At 39.4% G+C, this 19918-nt stretch overlaps 1 protein-coding gene across 1 annotated transcript in view; it reads left to right on the plus strand.

Annotated features, from left to right (window-relative positions):
• The window catches only part of LOC149184105 (uncharacterized), a 37864-nt gene extending 18502 nt beyond the window's left edge, over positions 1-19362 (plus strand). Inside the window, exon 4 of the mRNA XM_089415228.1 lies at positions 19273-19362. Coding sequence (XP_089271354.1) covers positions 19273-19362 — 90 coding nt within the window. The remainder of the gene's footprint in view (positions 1-19272) is intronic.
• Positions 19363-19918: the final 556 nt, after the last annotated feature.

Consider the following 19918-nt stretch of genomic DNA (forward strand, 5'->3'; position numbering starts at 1 on the left):
GAGACCCTCACGGCTTAGGGAGACTCTTGAAGATGCCGAGAGACACATTGCACCAAGGGGGACTTTCTGTGAAAGCAAGAAGCTGAACATGTATGAAGGATATTTGACCGCCATGAACACTATCATTCAAAACGAGCCTTCATCATTCGAAGAAGCCATGAAACATCAAGTATGGAAGGATGCTATGAATGAAGAATACGAGTCAATTATGAAGAACGATGTCTAGGATGTGGTCCCTAGACCCCGGGACAAATCGGTTGTCACCTCTAAGTGGCTCTACCAAATCAAACATGGAGTTGATGGAAGTGCAAACCCTCTCATTCACAAATGTAAGAGGGAGTTGGCTTCTGAATTTGAGATGGACCTGGGATCGATGCACTATTTCCTAGGGTTGGAGGTCTGGCCAAAGCCAGGTGAAATTTTCTTCTCTCAAGGAAAATACGTTGTGAAGATATTGGAAAGATTTGGGATGGTGGACTGCAAGCCTGTGACTGTTGGAAATAATACTGAGAGGGGGGGGGGGTGAATCAGTATTATCAAGTCAAATGTTTTCTTTTTCAAACCCAGATCATATACGCTACTTCAATTAGATAAAACTGCGTATATACGCAACTACAAAGAAGGAGACCCGCGTATGCAATGCAAACTTATAATTTATTTTATCTTACTGATGTTGATCATCAATCTGTGTATTAGGATCAAATAAACAGTAACCAGAAACAGTAAAACAGATCTGAAGACAATCACACACACAAGAACACAAGATATAAGGTGGAAACTCAATGTGGGAAAACTACCTGCTGCAATTCGTCTCTCTCTTCTTTTAATTAGAAACTTCTTTTTACAATGTACTGGTGCAGTCCTTTACTAGTACGCAGGCTGCAACCTGCAGAGAGCTACAACCCTCTCTCATTCTCCAGCTTCTCCTGGAAGGGAGCTACAACCCCCTTAGCTCTTGCACTAGCCAAGATACTAGTACGTAGGTGCTGGTCTACAGAAGGCTACAACCTTCTCTTTCTTCCAGGGATCACGTTTCATAAATTTTCAGACTGGATCCACATCAATCAAACATCAAGAATTTCTGCATCAATCAATCACCTCTTCACCAATCAAAGCTGAATCAAAATAAACACTTCTCTGACAGCTGTACCCAAAACACAGTAACTGTAACCACACACCAATTCTGAACCCAGAACACTGCAGCAATAAACAGAAGCAGCTAGATCACAACTCAAAACATATACGCTACTTCAATAACCTGAAACCTGCGTGCATACGCTCCTGCGTTTGGAGAAACCTGCATATACGTTGTTTTCATTCACTGAACCAATGTGTATACGCACCTTCGCTTCACTGAACCTGCGTACAGATCTATAAAAGATAATTCACTCTTTCAAATATTCAGACACTGATTAACCCAGATTATCAGATTTATAGATCAAGCATGCGCCACATATAATAGATCAAAATCATGCAAAGATATTATCATTCAAGCCAAAAGATTATGACCCATCAATAGAACTTTGCGCTAAGGTTCCTCCTTATTCAGATCCAGATCTGCGCCATAACCCCAATCACCAATATTTCAGATCTAGCACTTATATTCAATTAATTCAGATTGTCCTTTGCCAAATGATCTCCTTCCTCTTTTATAGTCTTAGGCCTTTCACAATACCACGGTCAAAGACCACAATACCTTGGACCCAATACTTGGGGTCAACACTTCTGACGAGATACCATGGTCCAAAACCATAGTTTCAAATACCAAGGACTAACTACCACGGACCAAAAGTAAGTTCTCCAACATATACACGCTTTTCCTTGCATGAAAGTGCGTGTATACGCATACGCGCTTTTGTAACGCCTAACCCGCGTGTATGCGCACATTTGTCTAGGTGAACCTGCGTATATATCTTTTTATTCATTCTGAAAGCCTGAACTGGGATCTGGACCTGAGATCTGTCACCAAAGAGAGTTGCCATCAAGGACAACACCTGTGCCATAGCTCCAAACTTGTGCCATAATGCCAACAGTGACTACTCCGATGGAACTTAACTTTAAGAAGTTATGTGGTAGTGCTGTTGGACCTGAATTGGGAAATGCTTTTGAGTATCGTCAACTCATAGGAGCATTGATGTTCTTGGTGAACTCTTGTCTGGACATATGTTTTGCAGTTAACACATTGAACCAATATATGGTTGAGCCTCATCATATACATTGAATTGGTGACCTTCCCCCTGATTCCTAGGAGAAGAAACCCTATTGTCAGACTCGACCAATGAAGCAATAGTTCCCCCCACCCCGCAATGAAGGAGTCCATATCCACAAAGAGAGGTAACACATAATCATCTTCCTTCCCAACTCCCAAACCCAAGATCAAATAGTAGGAATATCATTTATGGGTCCCAATTGAACATAGCCAAAGGATATGGAATCTTCTCATTCTTGTAACTCATCCTATGATCCTTTATTCAAAAGAGGAGGAGAATTCATAGATGACTTGGAGTAGACGTGCTCTTTCTCCACAGGAGATAAATCCTCTGTAGTAGCGATCACAAAAGTTGAAAAACGCAGGTGTTGTGATAACATCTTGCTAAATTTGTATCCATAGATGGAGACTCGAGCATAGGTGGAATAGAGATATGCCCAAGCAACATATCATTGTTCTCACAACAAGACCTAATGACCTTATCTGAAATCCTCGAGTGTTCAACAAGCTCCCTAAGGTCACCACCCTCCACTTCTCTAGGAGGAGAAATAGTTTTAGGATGTACCATCAAAGCACCTCGACCCAATAGATGCTCTCCAATTTTTTGCCAAACTCTATTTTGGTATGATTTTTCACATTCTTTGAGAATGTGTCCATAATGGTGGCATGTATTCCAGAATTTGGGTATGACTTGAGTTTCCCATTACAAGTTCCATATACTAAAAAACCTAGACTAATGTCAATTTCAACAAGGAAGATAGAGTTCAAGTGGTCATTATGACCTCTTTGCGAGGATGAATTTACCTAGATTATCCTTCATCTCCTTAACTAAGTTGTCCGACCAATATTTTGCTGGCAAAGTAGGCAGTTTATCCTGTAACAAAGAGGTAGACTTAAATTCTTCCATATCATTGAAACAAGGGTATCTTGAGTGATAGATAGTTTTGATATAATAGATAATTTCTCTTCACCTCAAGTGTGTCATCGTTTGAACAAAATATAAACCCTTTCCAGTGTTTAGCAAACATGTAAAAATTGGCCCTTAACCCAACAACGACACACACTCCACTTGAAGGTAGTCATTAAGTCAACCCATGGCAACCCTATGGTAGAGAAAGCTTTCCATTAGAGAAACCCTATCTGTTGCACCTTAACATCTTCTCACACTACATCTTCAAACATCCACCTCGAGACTTAATCACCTTCCTCTTGCGTTTCCTCCAACGCTTGACAAATTGAAGACTCTCATATTTGCTAAAGTTGTCCTCTAACAGTCTTGACCCAACAAGATTGACCCCACCTTCACCATCTCTCGGCTCCAAATCATGGTAGAAGGTGCTAGAATCTGAATTATAGAATATAGAAATGAACCCCATGGAGTTTAACATATACAATAGTTTGTTCCACAATTAGTAAAGGTGTTGCTTGAACGCTCATTAATTCTCTAGTGTACAAATCGTCCACATAAACATCAACAAGAGCTCTTGCTTGAGAAATTGCTGCATACGAATGTACCTTGCTTGAAAGGGCCTCAAATTTGATATCAGCATGCACTGTGCCCACTTTATCCAAGGTTTTTTGATAAGTTAAAACCTTAGGGATCATGGCCCGATGGACCTCGAGTGTGGTTATCTTAGGGACATACAAAATGAACGAGAACCAAATATGTCAGCGACAAACGAGGAATCATCATAGTCCACGAGTTACAAATCTTGTTCCATGCTTATGCCCTTAACCAAATCCTAGCAAAACACTCGTCGTCGACAATATGTTTCCAACGTTGGTTCCTTTTGTTTTTAACAATAATAGCACATAAGAGTAATTGTCAAGCATTTATGCGTCTGTGAAAATATCTCATATATGGGGAAAAAGCTACTGTAGATTTAGTTGCATTTGAACCAATTTATTTTGTTTACATAAATATTTGTGGCTAAGGTAAAGGTAGATCCATTTCTGGATTAAGTTGGTTTGGTTCCATCACCATCAATAGGAAGTGAATCGAGTAATGTATCTAGTTCCATAACCATGACCATATCGATATTGGGACTCAATGGATTTTGTTCTAGGGCTATTATCATATATTTGAGATATCTTATTATGTATAGTAAAATTGAGGTGTGGGCATGCGATTTCTCCATTCATGGTGGTGGTTTGGGCAACTTATAGAAGGGATTTTGTCAATTATCTGATTCCATTGTGCATTCGCATTATGATTATTGTTTTGGTGAGTTGGGCATAGTGTACCATGTACCTTGTGACCATTTTCATAACTCTTCAAACAATGTGTTTCAACAAATTTGAAGGAATGTAGTTGTGGGAGTGGACCTTAGAGATGCACAAAATTTTCGAGAGTACAAGGTAAACCGTAAAAAATAAATAGTTTTTCAACAAACTCCCTTTAAAAAAATGAATTTACATGTAAATTTGGTTGTGATATTATGTGGAAATGAGATGTTCACTATTCAATAGAATTTGGTGGATGAATTTGTTCACCTCTAAATCAAATTTACCGAATTTTGAACTTCATCATGCAAAGTAACTGAACTTAATGACTTAAGATGCAGCTTGGATTCTAGTGGTTGCTTTTGCTCATCAAAAGGGATACTTTGAAAACTATCAATACTTAAAATCTTCTCATGTGGCTTTGTTTCAAGTACGTTGTAGAACCCTAATTGAGCATTTTACCCAGAGAACTCCCTTCCTTTTACCATTTAATGCCAGATTGGGTCTAAATCCCTAAATTTATCAATTGATTAGATGGCAGAGTTTAATGAGTATAATTTTGACAATTAACCAGACAGAAGAACTCGAATTGGAATTTAAAAATTTAAATGTAGAAGAATACCTGGAAATCTGTTTGGAGACGTTTCTTGTTACTATAGCTCTCGCTCCTGCTACCAAACCGACTTTTTTTCCTCCCAGCCTATCTAGGATCAACCTATGCAGTTCCTAGATCCAGAAGACTTCTCTGCGGTGGGCTCTAGTTTGGTCCTCTTCTCCTTGGGTATATAGGAGTATGTAATGCATCCAAAGATATGAAGATGACCAATATCAGGCTTCTTCCCAGAGAAAGCCTCCTCCGGAGTCATGTGCCCCAAGGCACGATGCGGACTCCTGGCCTGCAACACAGCTGTTTACTTGCAGAACAGGAGTCTGCATCGTGCCTTGGGGCACATGACTCCGGAGGAGGCTTTCTCTGGGAAGAAGCCTGATATTGGTCATCTTCATATCTTTGGATGCATTACATACTCCTATATACCCAAGGAGAAGAGGACCAAACTAGAGCCCACCGCAGAGAAGGGTATCTTTGTGGGCTACAGTGAGACCTCAAAGGCCTTTCGGATTTACATTCCTGCACAGAGGAGAGTTGTTGTCAGACGGGATGTGAAGTTCGAGGAGGACAGGGCCTTTAGGAGGTCACGGGAGTTAGAGTATCTGGATCAGCCAGACCCTCAGCAGCAGTTGAGTCAGTCGCAGGGATCCAGTGGGCAGGGATCAGGAGGATCCGGAGGTACATCTATGAGGATGTCAGGTCCGTCAGTGAGCAGTGGCTCATCGAGCCAGAGGGGTGGTGCTCCGGGCAGCATGCAGAGCAGTTCACTAGGGAGTCCACTGATGGACAGTTCACACGGTACCTCAGCTTCTACAGGTTCAGGTGCAGGCAGGAGGACAGCAGACAGACAGTCAGGAGTTCAGGCTACTGATGATGATGAGGAGGAGGAGTTTCATTCTCCGGTGGGAGAAGTGCGCTCAGGGAAGAGGAAGCCCAAGTGGCTTCAGGACACCTTGAGAGATGCCACATCTGTTGCTGAGCCGAAGAGGCCGGTCAGAGAGAGTAGACCACCTGAGAGGTTTTGTAGCTATATGGCGATGGTTACCAGCATCCTTGACTCTGAGCCTTCTAGCTATGAGGAGGCAGCTAGCCAGCAGGTCTGGAGAGAGGCCATGCAGGAGGAGTATTCTTCTATCATGAAGAATGATGTTTGGGAGGTGGTGCCGAGGCCTGAGGGAAAATCCGTGGTTACTTCCAGATGACTTTACAAGGTAAAGCATGCTGCAGATGGCAGCATTGAGAAATTCAAAGCGAGGTTTGTGGCTAGAGGGTTCTCCCAGGTAGAGGGAGTTGATTATGAGGAGACCTTCGCTCCCGTGGCTCGATATACTTCGATCCGCTCCATTATATCGATAGCAGCAGAGATGGGTTGGAAGATCCACCAGATGGATGTGAAGACCGCATTTCTCAATGGCTTCATACAGGAGGAGGTGTACATTGAGCAGCCACAGGGCTTTGAGGTGCATGGGAAGGAGTCCCATGTGTGCAGACTGAAGAAGGCCCTTTATGGCCTGAAGCAAGCTCCCAGAGCTTGGTACTCCAGGATAGATACATATTTGCAGGGGATGGGTTTCACAAAGAGTGAGGCAGATCCGAACCTTTACTTTATTGTGATTGGTGAGGAGCCTCTCATTCTGGTGCTGTATGTGGATGACTTGATCATTACAGGTGCAGAGAGACTCATAGAGCACTGCAAGAGAGATCTTGCGGCGGAGTTTGAGATGAAGGACATCGGTTTGATGCATTACTTTTTGGGTTTGGAGGTGTGGCAGGAGGAGGGGCATTTCTTCCTGGGGCAGGGGAAGTATATTGTGGACATCCTTAGCAGATTCCACATGGAGGATTGTAGACCCATGTCGACACCGATGATCACCAACTGGAAGAAGCTTCATGCTTCGGATTCCGAGTTGGTGGATCCCACATTGTACAGGCAGCTGATTGGTTCCTTGATGTATTTGGTCAACACTAGACCAGATATCTGTTTTGCAGTCAACACGATGAGTCAGTTTATGTGTGAGCCTAGGAAGGTTCACTGGGTGGCTGCAAAACACATTTTGCGGTACTTGCAGGGGACAGTGGATTATGGTCTGGACTACAGGCAGGGAGATGGAGTGAGATTGGCAGGATACACTGATTCTGATTGGGCAGGTTGTGCTTCTGATAGGAAGAGCACTTCAGGGTGTTGTTTTGGGTTGGGTTCAACAGTAGTGTCATGGTTCAGTCGGAAGCAGCAGTCAGTAGCACTGAGTTCAGCGGAAGCAGAGTATATGACAGCCAGTCTAGCTAGTTGTGAGGCTATCTGGCTTCGCAAGATGTTGTTTGGCTTATTTGGTCAGCCGTTGAGACCTTCAGTGATTTACTGTGATAATCAGAGTTGCATTAAACTCACGGAGAATCCAGTATTTCATGACAGGTCAAAGCATATCGGGGTCAGATATCATTTCATCAGAGACTATGTTCAGAAGGGAGTTGTGAAGCTTGAGTATATTTCCACTGATGAGCAGGTTGCAGATATCCTTACCAAAGCCTTACCACGGGGCAAGCATGTCTACTTCAGGGACAAGATGGGTGTGGTGAGGAACACCTTCCTCGGTAAGAGGGAGTGTTGAAATTTGGTACCGGAGGACAGGTGGTTCCCTTAGGCTTTGATCTTTGGCCTAGGGAAAAGTGTCCAAAAGAATTTAATTTTTCTCCTAAAGTGACTTTATAATTTTATAAAGTTAAATCTAATTTAAAAGTGACTTTAAGTGATAAAGTTACTAAGTCTAATTTTAAGTAACTTTTATAAAGTCAATGAAAAATTAGAAAGGAAAAGTGACTTTGGAAATAAATGACTAAGTGGGTCTTTATTAAAGTGGGGTGAATTAAAAAATAGAAAGTGAGATTTAAATGAGCATTTAATCTCAGCCATTGGATTTAGAGATCACCCAAAAGTCACTTGGATCACCCAAAAGTCACTTGGAGTTATATTAAAGGAGGAAAAGGAGGAAAAGGTCATTCATTCTTTCATGAGCAGATTGGGAGAAGGAGAGCAAGAGAGCAAGAGAGATTTCTGAGCAGGGAGGAGAAGGAGACAGCAGCTTGGCACACATTCCAAGGCAGCAGTTGAGCAGATTTGTACAGCTGATTCAGCACATAGTGAAAGGCAGATTTTTGCACAAAAATCGAGGAGCAGTTTGCTGATTTTTCTGCACACAAAACGGAGGCCGTACAACATTTATTGCTGTCCTGTTTGCTGTAATTTCCAGATTGCTGTGAGGCACGGGAAAGGAGATAAGTTGTAAATTTGCTTGCTGATTTTTTGCTGAATAATTCTCACTGTAAAAAGGCAATTTTCAGAAATAAAGAAGAGCTCTCAAACTGGTTTTCCCCAAGAGTTGTAGGGGGTTTTTCCAGGGTCAAGTTGACCAAAAATATCAGTGTTTTAATGGCTGTTTTTGATTGCTGATTTTTAATTCTGCAATTTCCAGCATTCTGAAAAATTTCCAGAATTTGTGTTTTCAGCAATATTTATTTTTTTCAGTCTGTTAAATGTATGGTTATGGGAATGGGCATTTAACTACATGGGAGAAATAAGGAGAAACTGAAAACCGGGGTGGGAAAACAGAAATTTCTACAAGGTCTTTTGGCCCCCGTCCCCAAAACCCCAAGAACAATTACTTAGGTATCAAATTTCTTTGCACAAATTCGCTCTCTCCTCCTATTTATTGCTCCCTCTATAACCTCCTTTGTCTTCGCTTCCGTGGCTTCGAATTCCCCCCCACCCTTTAAATGCCTAGACGCCCTCCTTATTTTCCCAAAATCTCACCGCCCTTCCATATAATATTATCAAAATTTTCAAACGGTTTGTAATAGAGTACTCACCCTTTGTTAAGGTTCTTTGAGCTTTTACATCATGCTCACCTTTGATTGTTTAATATATATATATATATATATATATATATATATTATAGGTTCTTTTAGTTTGCAAAATATATATGTATGTTATAATGTCTTATTCTTAGTTTGTATGTTATGGTTAATATATATATTATAATTTCTTACTTTTGGTTTGTATAACAATTAATATATTATAATCCTTTTGTATATTATATATTGTACTTCCCTTGCTATTTTGTATGATACATTGACTTTACCCTTTTATTTTGTATAATTATATATATTACGATGGTAGTACATATTTTAAGTTTCCCAATATATATATATATATATATATATATATATATATATATATATATATATATATGAGAGTTAGGTATCCACTTAGGACTTTCAATAATTAATTCATTTGACCTTTACATGGAAATTTTCATAATAAGTTAGTATATATACTAGCGCAGTGCATGCGATGCATGCATATGTAGCTATCATATGCATGCTAATAGTCATATTCTATCCATAATCTAAGATGGGGCATTACATATGTAGAATGGTTGCAATCTATGACCCATATCCTTGCGAGAAAGCAACAATATGTGCCATAACATCTCTTCCCTCTAGGTAACCTACTCATAATCCTTATGGGGTTTAGGTAGAGGCTTTTAGACTTCTCTGATACATGTCACACAAGGATTGCTTTGAAGATGAGAAGCATTCATGGCAAAATGCATTTTGTGCACATGCAATTTTTGGGCACATAAGAATGACAAAGGTAGACATTGGTTGCACTTGCTTAGGATCCCTTTCAGACAACTCTGGGTTAGCTCCCATTGACTTCAGATAGAGATAGAGCATCATAAACTTTAAAGCATGATTTGGTAGGATTTGCTAGGTGTGCCACTTTCGAGAGTTGGAGACAGAGATGCACCTCTTTTTTTGATGTCCCCTATGCTAGGAGATTAGAGGACGCTATAACTACCTCTATAGGGACTCAGGAGGCTCCCTCTCCACTTTCTTTTGGTACCACGGTTAGATTTGCTTAGACCTCTTCATTAGGGACGTTTTTATTTTGAGCCACAAATCTCAACCCCTGCATGCAATGGCATGCCCTGATGACCAGACTGATTACTTCATACTTTCTTGTGGATCCATTAGATCAAAGCAACAAATGATAGGCAAAGTTCTAGGGTGCACCTGATAGTAGGATGATGAGACCTAGGGTTTCTCCTTAGTCTCCCTCTTTAGGAGACCACTCAATATTATTGAGATCGGTTCTGAGATGTCAGAACATACATTAAGCCAAATGTTGGAGCATTGGAGATATTAGCTCTAGATGGATTTAGAGTAGAGCACAACTTGCTCTTCAGACTACCTCCTAGTTCCAGAGGAGCAACCAAAGATCTATTTAGAATTTCCTTCTTTCAACCTCGGTTGTTAGGAGTAGGCAACCATGCTCCTTGATGGTTCCAGAAGGCTCGAACAGTGAGCTAGTGCCTAGTTCTCCCCCCTTGCGCTCAACCTTCATGCTCAAGAGACCTTGACATCATGACCCCCATTGTTCGATCTCTCTCTATCTCTCTCTTGATGGGTTCTTGTGTTGGGTTTTCCACCTTTCCAGTCTTGGACAAGCTTAGTGTTTTATATCTTTGTACCTTCGTCATAGTTTTATACATATATATAGGTTTCTTTCCTTGTATTATTTTGGCAATTTGTAGGAGTTTCCATGGCACTCCTACATTGTTTTCATACTAGTTGTACTCTTCAGCCCCCATTGATCTACTTTTGTGGTCATTTGTTGGACATTAATACAATTATCTTATCTTTTCTTATTGATGATATGTTCTCTGCTAGGTTCACTCAAACTCCAAATGTTCAATGCGTCAACTTTATTTGGGAGTCAAATGACTTGCATCTCTTCTTCATTATAATTGAGGCCATCTAGAGCATCAAGGGAGTTCCAACTTACAATAGGTTTGTATAATAGAAACCGTGAATCTGAATTGATTGGTTGTGGTCAAGCAACAACTATGGATAACACGCTCCACAATTTCCATCACCTTGTTGAGATGGTCCAAAAACCCATTGAATCATTGGCTTCCTCGCCAAAGCAATGTGAGGTCTAGAAGGGTTGGCTAACCTCACATTCTTTTCAGCTGGTGTCTTTTGTGTCCTCCCTAGTTGTTTGTGGCATAAACATTAGTAATTTGAAATCAGATCCCCTTGTCTCGAACTAGAAAGGCTAAGGGTACTTGATGATCAACCTTCCATAATTGCTATCTTTCTAGGGAATTCAGGTCACACCATGTTGCGTGGCCATCTAAGAAGCTCTTGGGGTTTTCTTCTTCACGTCTTGTTTGTTTCGAAAGAGCTATTGCTTGTTTTATTGTTTAATTAATGTACTTAAATTTCTTTTCTTTTCCTTAGAGCCTAACTTTCTACAGTTCCATGATAGGGCCTTCATACTTGGGGTTTGTTTTTGGTGGCTTCTTCCAAGATTGAGGCTCAGGGGGGTTGTTTCCCCATTGCCTTATTTCTGTTGTGTTGTGATGTCTTGCTTCCTTTTTGGATTTTCGATCACAAGTTGAGCTGGGTTCTTTTGCTTTTTGGTTTGAAAGTTGGCATGAAGTGTATTTTGGGTTGCTGCTTTTATTCATCAAGGGGGCTTGAGGATCAAGACCCAAGGGGGAGACGACTGTTTCTTATGTGGGGAATCTCACAAAGCCATTGTTGCAATATCATCGTGAAGATTTTCCTGATTGGAAGGATCTGATTTTTGTTCTTTTTAGAAGTACAATGGATGCTTAATCTCATTTTTTGGATTCTCTAGGTTCTGGTTGATTAACACAATGTTCGGTAATAACACGTCCCTTTGGGTGGGGTGTGCGGCCCACATGTTTCCCACACTCTAGGGGTGGGGGGACAGTTGGAGAAATGTTTCCCCACAACCCCTTTGGGGGAAACTTGGGGAAATGCATGGGTAAATGTTTCCCCAGTGTGTGAGGATGCATTTCCGCAAAAGGGGGGGACCTTTGAGTGCCCCCTTCCCCCAAGGGGGGATGCTTGGGCCTCACCTCAGAATTTTTTGTCTGTCAACCCATGAAGATAGAATGTCTTCTCTAACTTACCTTTTGTATCCTTTTAATTAAATTTTTAACGTTACCATTAATTCTTTTAGGATGTTTGAGAGTTGGTTCCAACCTCATTAAAGTTCATATGGAGAAAGTAGAACTTCACATCCCATTTAGTATTCACAAGCTTAACAATTACAAGGATTTGAGGATTGGCAAGATTATAGCATTTCCACTGGATTGCACAATGATGAATTGTTTTGTTTTTTCTTTTTGTAATTTAGGCCTTCATATCTTATTGAGAAAAATTATATACAAAAAATTATATTTTTGGTTTGCCACTAGGGAAACTGTACCAGAAATATAAAAGCATATCAGATGTTTTAAAAGAGGAGCTCCTAAAACAAAATAAAGCATAACTAGATAGCTAAGCCCATAAGTGAGAGTAACTATAATTACAGGAAAACTATAAATACTATGTGCAGAGCTAGGAAAGCTGTGCTGAGTTCCTAAGAACAAAAAATTGAAGATTGACTTCATTTTTGACTGTTGGGAGACTCCACTTGGATAGGATCTGGGGCCAGGTCCTCCTCCTCTCTACTGTGAAGGTCGAAGTTGGCCAATATTTTGGCAAACTTGTTGAGCTTGTGGTCCATCTTGTTGACCTGTTGTTGTAGGGTGTCCACTGTCAAGACTCAACACAAAAGAGGATTCTTCTTTAGCCTCATTTCTCTTGACAAGAACCTTGCGCATAATGGTCTTTAGCTGCCAATATAAGTCCACGGTTTACATATATTAAGTGTGCCTGGTGCAAGTGTTGCCAGTGTCAGGAACCCACTGGCCAACATCTTCCTCCACCTGAATGGTCGAAGGAAATCATCTTGCTAATTTGAGCTTTTTGCTCAGCATTCTTCATCTCATCCTGGACTGAAAGGGGAGTTAGGAAACTATATCTCGGTGCAATTGCTTCCATGCTCGCCTGAGCATGCTTTCGAGGGTGAGGAGCTCTGCTTCCAAAGCTTTGATAATGAGCGGCAACCCTGCGAGACATGTTGGTAGCAGTGATAGATACTCGGTAGCTGTAGGGGCCACAAGAGGGAGTGCGATTTGCAACATTGCAGAGCAGAGAGGGAGAGTAGAGAGAGCTGAGGAAGGTTGATGATATGAAAGGAGCTAGGAGGGTGTTATTGAAATTTGACGCAGGATACAGAGTTGAGAGATAGATAGACCAGAGGGACACCAAAGCTGGAAAGGGGAAGAAGAAAATCGGCAAGGGAGTATAAGAATTATTGAGGTGGTGAGAAAGACCAACACAGAGTTGCAACAGAATTGTTCTCAACTCTGCTGGATAGAGCGAAAAACCTGGGGTGGGGAAATGGAAACCGCAACAATGAAACTCAAATGAGACAAAGAAACATTATAAAACTCACAAGGGGAGGGAGATGTCACAATGAAGGTAGATATAAAGACTCCATGGCAGTGTACATGAACCAATGACTAAATTGCCTGAGCAGGATAGCCACCGGACAACCCATAATTGAAGTGTAATGAGTGACTATAGCAGGTGCGTTCATGATGAGGTGATGTTGTTGGAGCGGGTGATGGCCATTTCTGCGATGAATTAACTTAGGAGTACTTACCTTTGTCCGCATAATGAATGTTTGACGACAGTTGGAGGGAAGACAAGGCATATGGCCTTTAAGCATCTGAGTTGGTTGTGGTGATCACCCCACGTGGGGAATGGGATGAATTGTTATTGTTGGGATTTTATTATTATTATTATTTTATAATTTTAGAGACTGGCACCCCTATGCTATGGACCTCGATGTCCCCTTATCCCCCCTGAATTTTCCTAAAATTGGTGTTGCTCCCACATGCCCCCCTTGTTCCTCTTTTTGCACCTAGGCTTCCTTTGTCCTGGAAACTTGGTGGAACATAGATTAATGATGATGGAGGGGCATCCAAAGTTCTGTGAGCGGGAATTTTTCCCTACTTTTTGACCGGATTTGGAAGTGAGGGGTTTCTTTAGAGTTGGGCTCTGTATTAGTGGGTGTGGAGTCCATAATATTAAGTTTATTTTGACACGACGTTGGGTGCAGAGTAGTTTACTTTGTTGTGGTTGTCCTTGATTCTGCATTGCATTCCTCTCAGTTGAGAATTGAGTGAAGTTTTAGGGTTTCCTTATTGTTTTTTTCCTTGAGTAGCCTGCCCTAATTTTAGTGGGCATTCTATTGAAAAAAGCCCATATTCATGGCAGTCTTTACATTTAAATAGAATTTTCTCATAATCTAACTTCTGAAGATGGGTCCTCTTATCTATGTGTAGTTCTATCAATTCTGGAAGCCCTTGCTCTATAGTTCACATTGATCAAAAATACAAGCACAAGCATATGTACTGGCAATAGGCTAGGTTTTGTCCAAGTATTTCCCTATAGAGTTTGCAGTTGCCTCTAAGGTTTCAGATTCCCAGATGATGGAGGTGCTGCCCAAATGGGGATTGTTGTTGGGACTTACTCATTTGGGTCAAAATACAGAGATTACCTATTGAGATAAAGACCACAGGGGCTCATAAACCATGGTCTAATGCAAAATACACCGCCCTAGTTGCTCTTTAGCTGAAAATGAGAGGCAGAAACAACCTCTTCCACAAAAATAGAAGCAGACTTCAGTTTTTAGCTGGGGAGTTCAATGCTTCTGAACCCTACACCTCCATGGTTTCGGTGTTGGGTTGGGCCCCTGTAAATCTTAAATTTTCCAATAGCACTTGCCCTACCTAGAGTAAAACTTTCTTCTTTAGAGCATCTGGAGAAACCTTGAGTTTTGGCATTTCTTCAATATTTATATAAACCTTGACTAGGTTGGATGCGAAGCCTGGGCCCTCTTTGCTGTGGCTGTAGCAAGTTTTTACAAAGCAAGGAGTGGATTGGGACAGTGAACCACCCCATATCCCGGGGGAAACCATGAATGGAGATTAAATCAGTAGTAAGCTCAGAAGATATCCAAGTTGAAGTACATCAACATATTGATTTCTCTGAAATAAGATGTTATCAGGATGTGCAAGCTAAAATTTTAGCTCAATATTTAGGGTTTAAAATAAGATGTTATTATGGTATGCAAGCTAAAATTTTTGCTAAATCAGAGACTGAGATCTTATTAGGGAGCTAAAATTTAAAGTTGACATGCCCAAAAGACATGCACAAGTTAAATTTTAGCTAAAGTCAAAGTTAAATTTTTGCTAAATCAGAAACTGCAATCTAAAATTTAGTTAAATATATAAACTAAGATGCTATTGGCACTGTGGATGAGCAGACAAATAAACAGTTTATGATAGTTCTAAGTTTACATATGAACAAATTGAGTCAAGTGGTGATCAGTTGTATCTGATTTTGTTATGAATAAAATATATATAGATAATATAAATATAAATAATGGTGATAATTGTAACAATGATTAGTAAATTAGTAAATTAGTACTGAAGAGGTATGTCTAAATGGGACATCACCTTCCATGAAGAGGCACCTGCCTAGGGTATATAAGTAGGCCCTCACTCTCATTTGTAACATCATTCTTATTCTTACTTTTAATATATATTCATGTATCTCAATGGAGATCCTTATATTCCAAGTCTTCTGGAGTATTTAACTTGAAGCACAAACTATGTTCATTCTATTTGGTATTAGAGCAGTGCGACCCTCTGGCCGCTCAACCATTGCACAGAGCCAGTCTGATCCAGCCTTTGGCTATCAACCTATTGTCAACCTTGTTTCCGTCGTGATTCAAGCTACATAATTTTGGAGATTCTCCATTTCAGCATAGGGCCTTGGCCATTTAACAAAAAAAAAGTTAAAAAAGAAGAGAAAAACAAAGGATTATACATACATATATATATATATATATATATATATATATATATATATATATATATATATATATATATATATATATATATATATATATATATATATATATATATATATATATATATATATATATATATATATATATATATATTCATAAAAAAAGAGGAAGTAAAATTTGATTTAAAAAAAATACATTAAAAAAAATAAAAGAATAAAAGAATCATATCTAAAAAAATTACATTAAAAAAATCAAAGAATCATTTCTAAAAAAAAAAAATTATATGAAAAATTAAATATATAAAAAAAGTGGTGGTACCTGGTTGACTCCTGACCACCAACACACTGCTTTGACCACACCACAGTCACCAGAGAGCCATAGCTCTGCTACTCAGAATTCGAACTTAACATTGGACAACCGTCGGAGCACTGCCGCTACAACTGGTTTGCTCCCCATTCTGCGGATGCCCAAGTCGCAAGTCTGTAGCCATTCGATGTAGTCCCAGACACCACCACGTCGCTACCCTTCGAGCCGCCTTTTGGCCCTCGAGCTACATTTCACCGTCGCCAACAGTCGCTGTAGCCTTCGACCCACTGCTTCACCACCCAATTCATTGCTATCAGATCCCTGCTCCACAAATTCTTCCATATCAGAGTCATTTCCACTCTGCAATGCCGCTGCAGTTGCTGCCATTGACCAGAGCAATCTGCGTGCATCCATTGAAGATCACTAACTACTCCACCACCAAATGCTCTAGCCACCACCTTGTAAGTGCTTGTCTGGTCGTGTAGATCCACTCGCAAGTCTGTAGCCATTCGACGTAGTCCCAGACACCACCACATTGCTACCCTTTGAGCCGCCTTTTGGCCCTCGAGCTACATTTCACTGTTGCCAACAGTGGCTGTAGCCTTCGACCCACTGCCATCGCCACCCTATTCACTGCTATCAGATCCCTGCTCCACGAATTCTTCCATGTCACAGCCACTTCCACTCTGCAACGCCGCTGCAATTGCTGCCATCGACCAGAGCAATCTGCGTGCATCCATCGAAGATCATTGATTGCGCCACCACCAAACGCTCCAGCCACCACCTTGCAAGTGTGCTTGTCTGGTCGTGCAGATCCACCCTAACGTTTTTCAACAACAAAACAACCGTTGTATTGACGTTTGTTTATCTGCACTAGCCACACCATACATCCATTTATTTATTTATTTTGTTTCGTATAGACATAAATCATCACAGCTACTATACAAGTCAACCGTGCATTTTTTTAGACGCCCTACAATCAATTAATCGATTATCGGGCCATACAGTGCATAAGTTGAATACATTAAAGGCATAAAGTGACATTCATTAAAGGTTGTGACGTTTGACCATTCACATTAGATGTCTTGGCTTGGTAATACTTTATGAAGAGGGGGTTAATGAAAGTTAAGAATTTTTGGTAATAAAAGGAAGTTCCATTGAAAAGAGAAAAGATTTAATTCCATTTATATTTATTGAAAGTACAAGCTAATAAATGGATTATAAAAAGTCAATTGAAAATAAATGAGCATTTTTATTAAAAAGTGAAACAAATATAATAACTCTTTATAAAGAGAGAATAATATAAGGTGGGAATATAAGTGGGAAGAAAGAGCATAAAAATAACTTTTAGTGGTGAAAGCAAGTAAAATTGAAGAAAAGAAAGCAATCAATATGAGTTCCACAAAACAATCATTATTTTGGACTAAATGTTCGTTTTGTATAACATACATTGAATATCCATGGATTCATAAAAATTGCGAAATATGTTGTCCAACATGTTGAAAATTATTTTATGCAGAAGAATGTCAAGATGATGTCCTGATGCAAATGATAGAACGAGAGGAAAAACTTGCCAAACTGGAACAAAAAATTAATAGAAAAGGAAGAGGAAATTTTGCATCTAAGGGACCATAGCCAAAAATTACTTGTGAAGGTCAAGAAATTCAAGGAAAGAAAGAAAAAATTAGAAGAAGAAAATGAATGCGTTGAGAAGAAATTCAACGAGATTCGATCAGAGAAAGAAGAAAATTTGCGCTTAAAAGACATGAATCAAAGGTTATTAAAACAAATCAGAGATCTAAAAGATGAAAAGCTTAAAAGTCAAAATGTTGAAAATAAAGTTGATGAATCAGAAACCAAAGAATTTTTACGTCTGAGAAACCATAATCAAAGTCTACTTAATCAAAGTCTACTAAGTCAAATTAAGAAATTCAAGGATGATAAGAAATCATTAAAAGACAAGTTAGAACAACTTACTCACAAAGAGGTATCAAAATCTCCAGTCATAACAGTCCAAGTGAAAGATAAGGGAATGAACACTGATTCAGTCAATATCACAACTCAAGAAGAGGATATACCAATTGAAGTGAAGATGTACTCAGAAAGTTGCATTTCAAACATCAGAGATTTCAAGTGAAGATTATATAACTACATTAGTGCCCAAAATAAATCAGGAAATCACCACACACGTGTTAATGGAAGGTCAAATAAGATTAGCTCCTTATCTACATCTGAATCACAAGAATAAACATCACAATCAATCTACGAATCTGTATCACTCAGAACAAGAACCACAAACTTATCTTCCGAAGACTACTAATGTCAGTACAATTTAGTCTTGTGATAACAATTCACACGAAGTATCCAGTAACCACAAGATTGTCCCTTCTCAGTATGGCAATTTTATTTATCACTCCAAAGGTCATATCAACTTGTATCGACAAAGATGACAGTCCCAAGACGAGAATACATTCGAAACATAAAAAGAGATCAAACCTTTTCATCAACAAAGCTTTGAGGACAAAGCTTTATGAAGAGGAAGACAATGATATGAATAAAATATATATAAATAGTATAAATATAAATAATGATGATAATTGTAATAATGATTAGTTAATTAGTACTGAAGAGGTATGTCTAAATGGGACATTATCTTCCATGAAGAGGCACCTGCCTAGGGTATATAAGCAGACCCTCACTCTCATTTGTAACATCATTCTTATTCTTACTTTTAATATATATTCTTGTATTTCAATGGGGATCTTTACATTCCATGTCTTCTGGAGTATTTAACTTGAAGAACGAACCTTGTTCGTTCCAGTTTTATTACACAACAGGATTTTTCTTGTTCGGAGTAAAAATGTAGTGAAACTAGGTTTAGTCCAAAGGTTTTACAAAGTGGTAACTGGTTCCAGATTCGTGAAGTCAGGCATCACAATCCACATGTGGGCAGGGTCTCTTTATTTTATCTAATTAGCTTTTGTTGGTTGGTACCTGATCATAAAAGTTATTTGTTTCATGATACTTTTAGTCACTCTTTGATTGAAGTTATCTATGTTTACATTTTTTACATGGCCATTAGTGGTTAATTGTCTCACTGTCAATACTTTGTTGGAGCAGACACGCTTTACAATATGCGAGGGGCGGGATGGAACAGAGACTTCAAACGGAGATGTTTTGATATTTCCAGATATGATCAGATACAAGTAAGTTATATGCTCCACTTTTCATTTTTATTGTTTTTGGACTTAAGTTTCTAGGAGTTTTGAGCATGCTCTTATGTAAAATTTGGTTATTGCAGCTTTTCAACTTATTGGTTATGCTATTTCAGTGTTGCTTGCATGATAGTTAAAAATTAAAGGTGAACAGAGACTTGAATCAGCTATTGAGGTTGGAATGCATAACAGATTAGGGTGCTTCTGGTAGTTACCTGGTGTGTCAGGACTTGGAACTAATCTACTCGTAGCTGTATTAGTATGTCTTTTGGTCAAAACTCACTAATTCATTTTTTATGGCACTATAAATTAGAGTTTCTGGGTTACAACACTTGTTGTTTTCTATAGATTGTGTTTTTATTTTTATTTTGGGCAAATCATTATAGCTTAAACTCAGATTGTTGTCACCTTTATTAAGTACAATTCACTCTATCATCAGTCTGTGTGAAGTTGCTTTTACACATTTCAAGTGAATGGTAATGAAATGTCCAGCATCTTTGTCTTTTAAAGCAACAATTGAGGTTGAGATTTAAGTACTTAAGTCTTACACT

This window comes from Pinus tabuliformis, chromosome 3_2, assembly GCF_031772625.1.
Source record: "Pinus tabuliformis cultivar Carrire ecotype Pingquan chromosome 3_2, CPIR1, whole genome shotgun sequence".
In the NCBI taxonomy this organism is placed as follows: Eukaryota; Viridiplantae; Streptophyta; class Pinopsida; order Pinales; family Pinaceae; genus Pinus; species Pinus tabuliformis.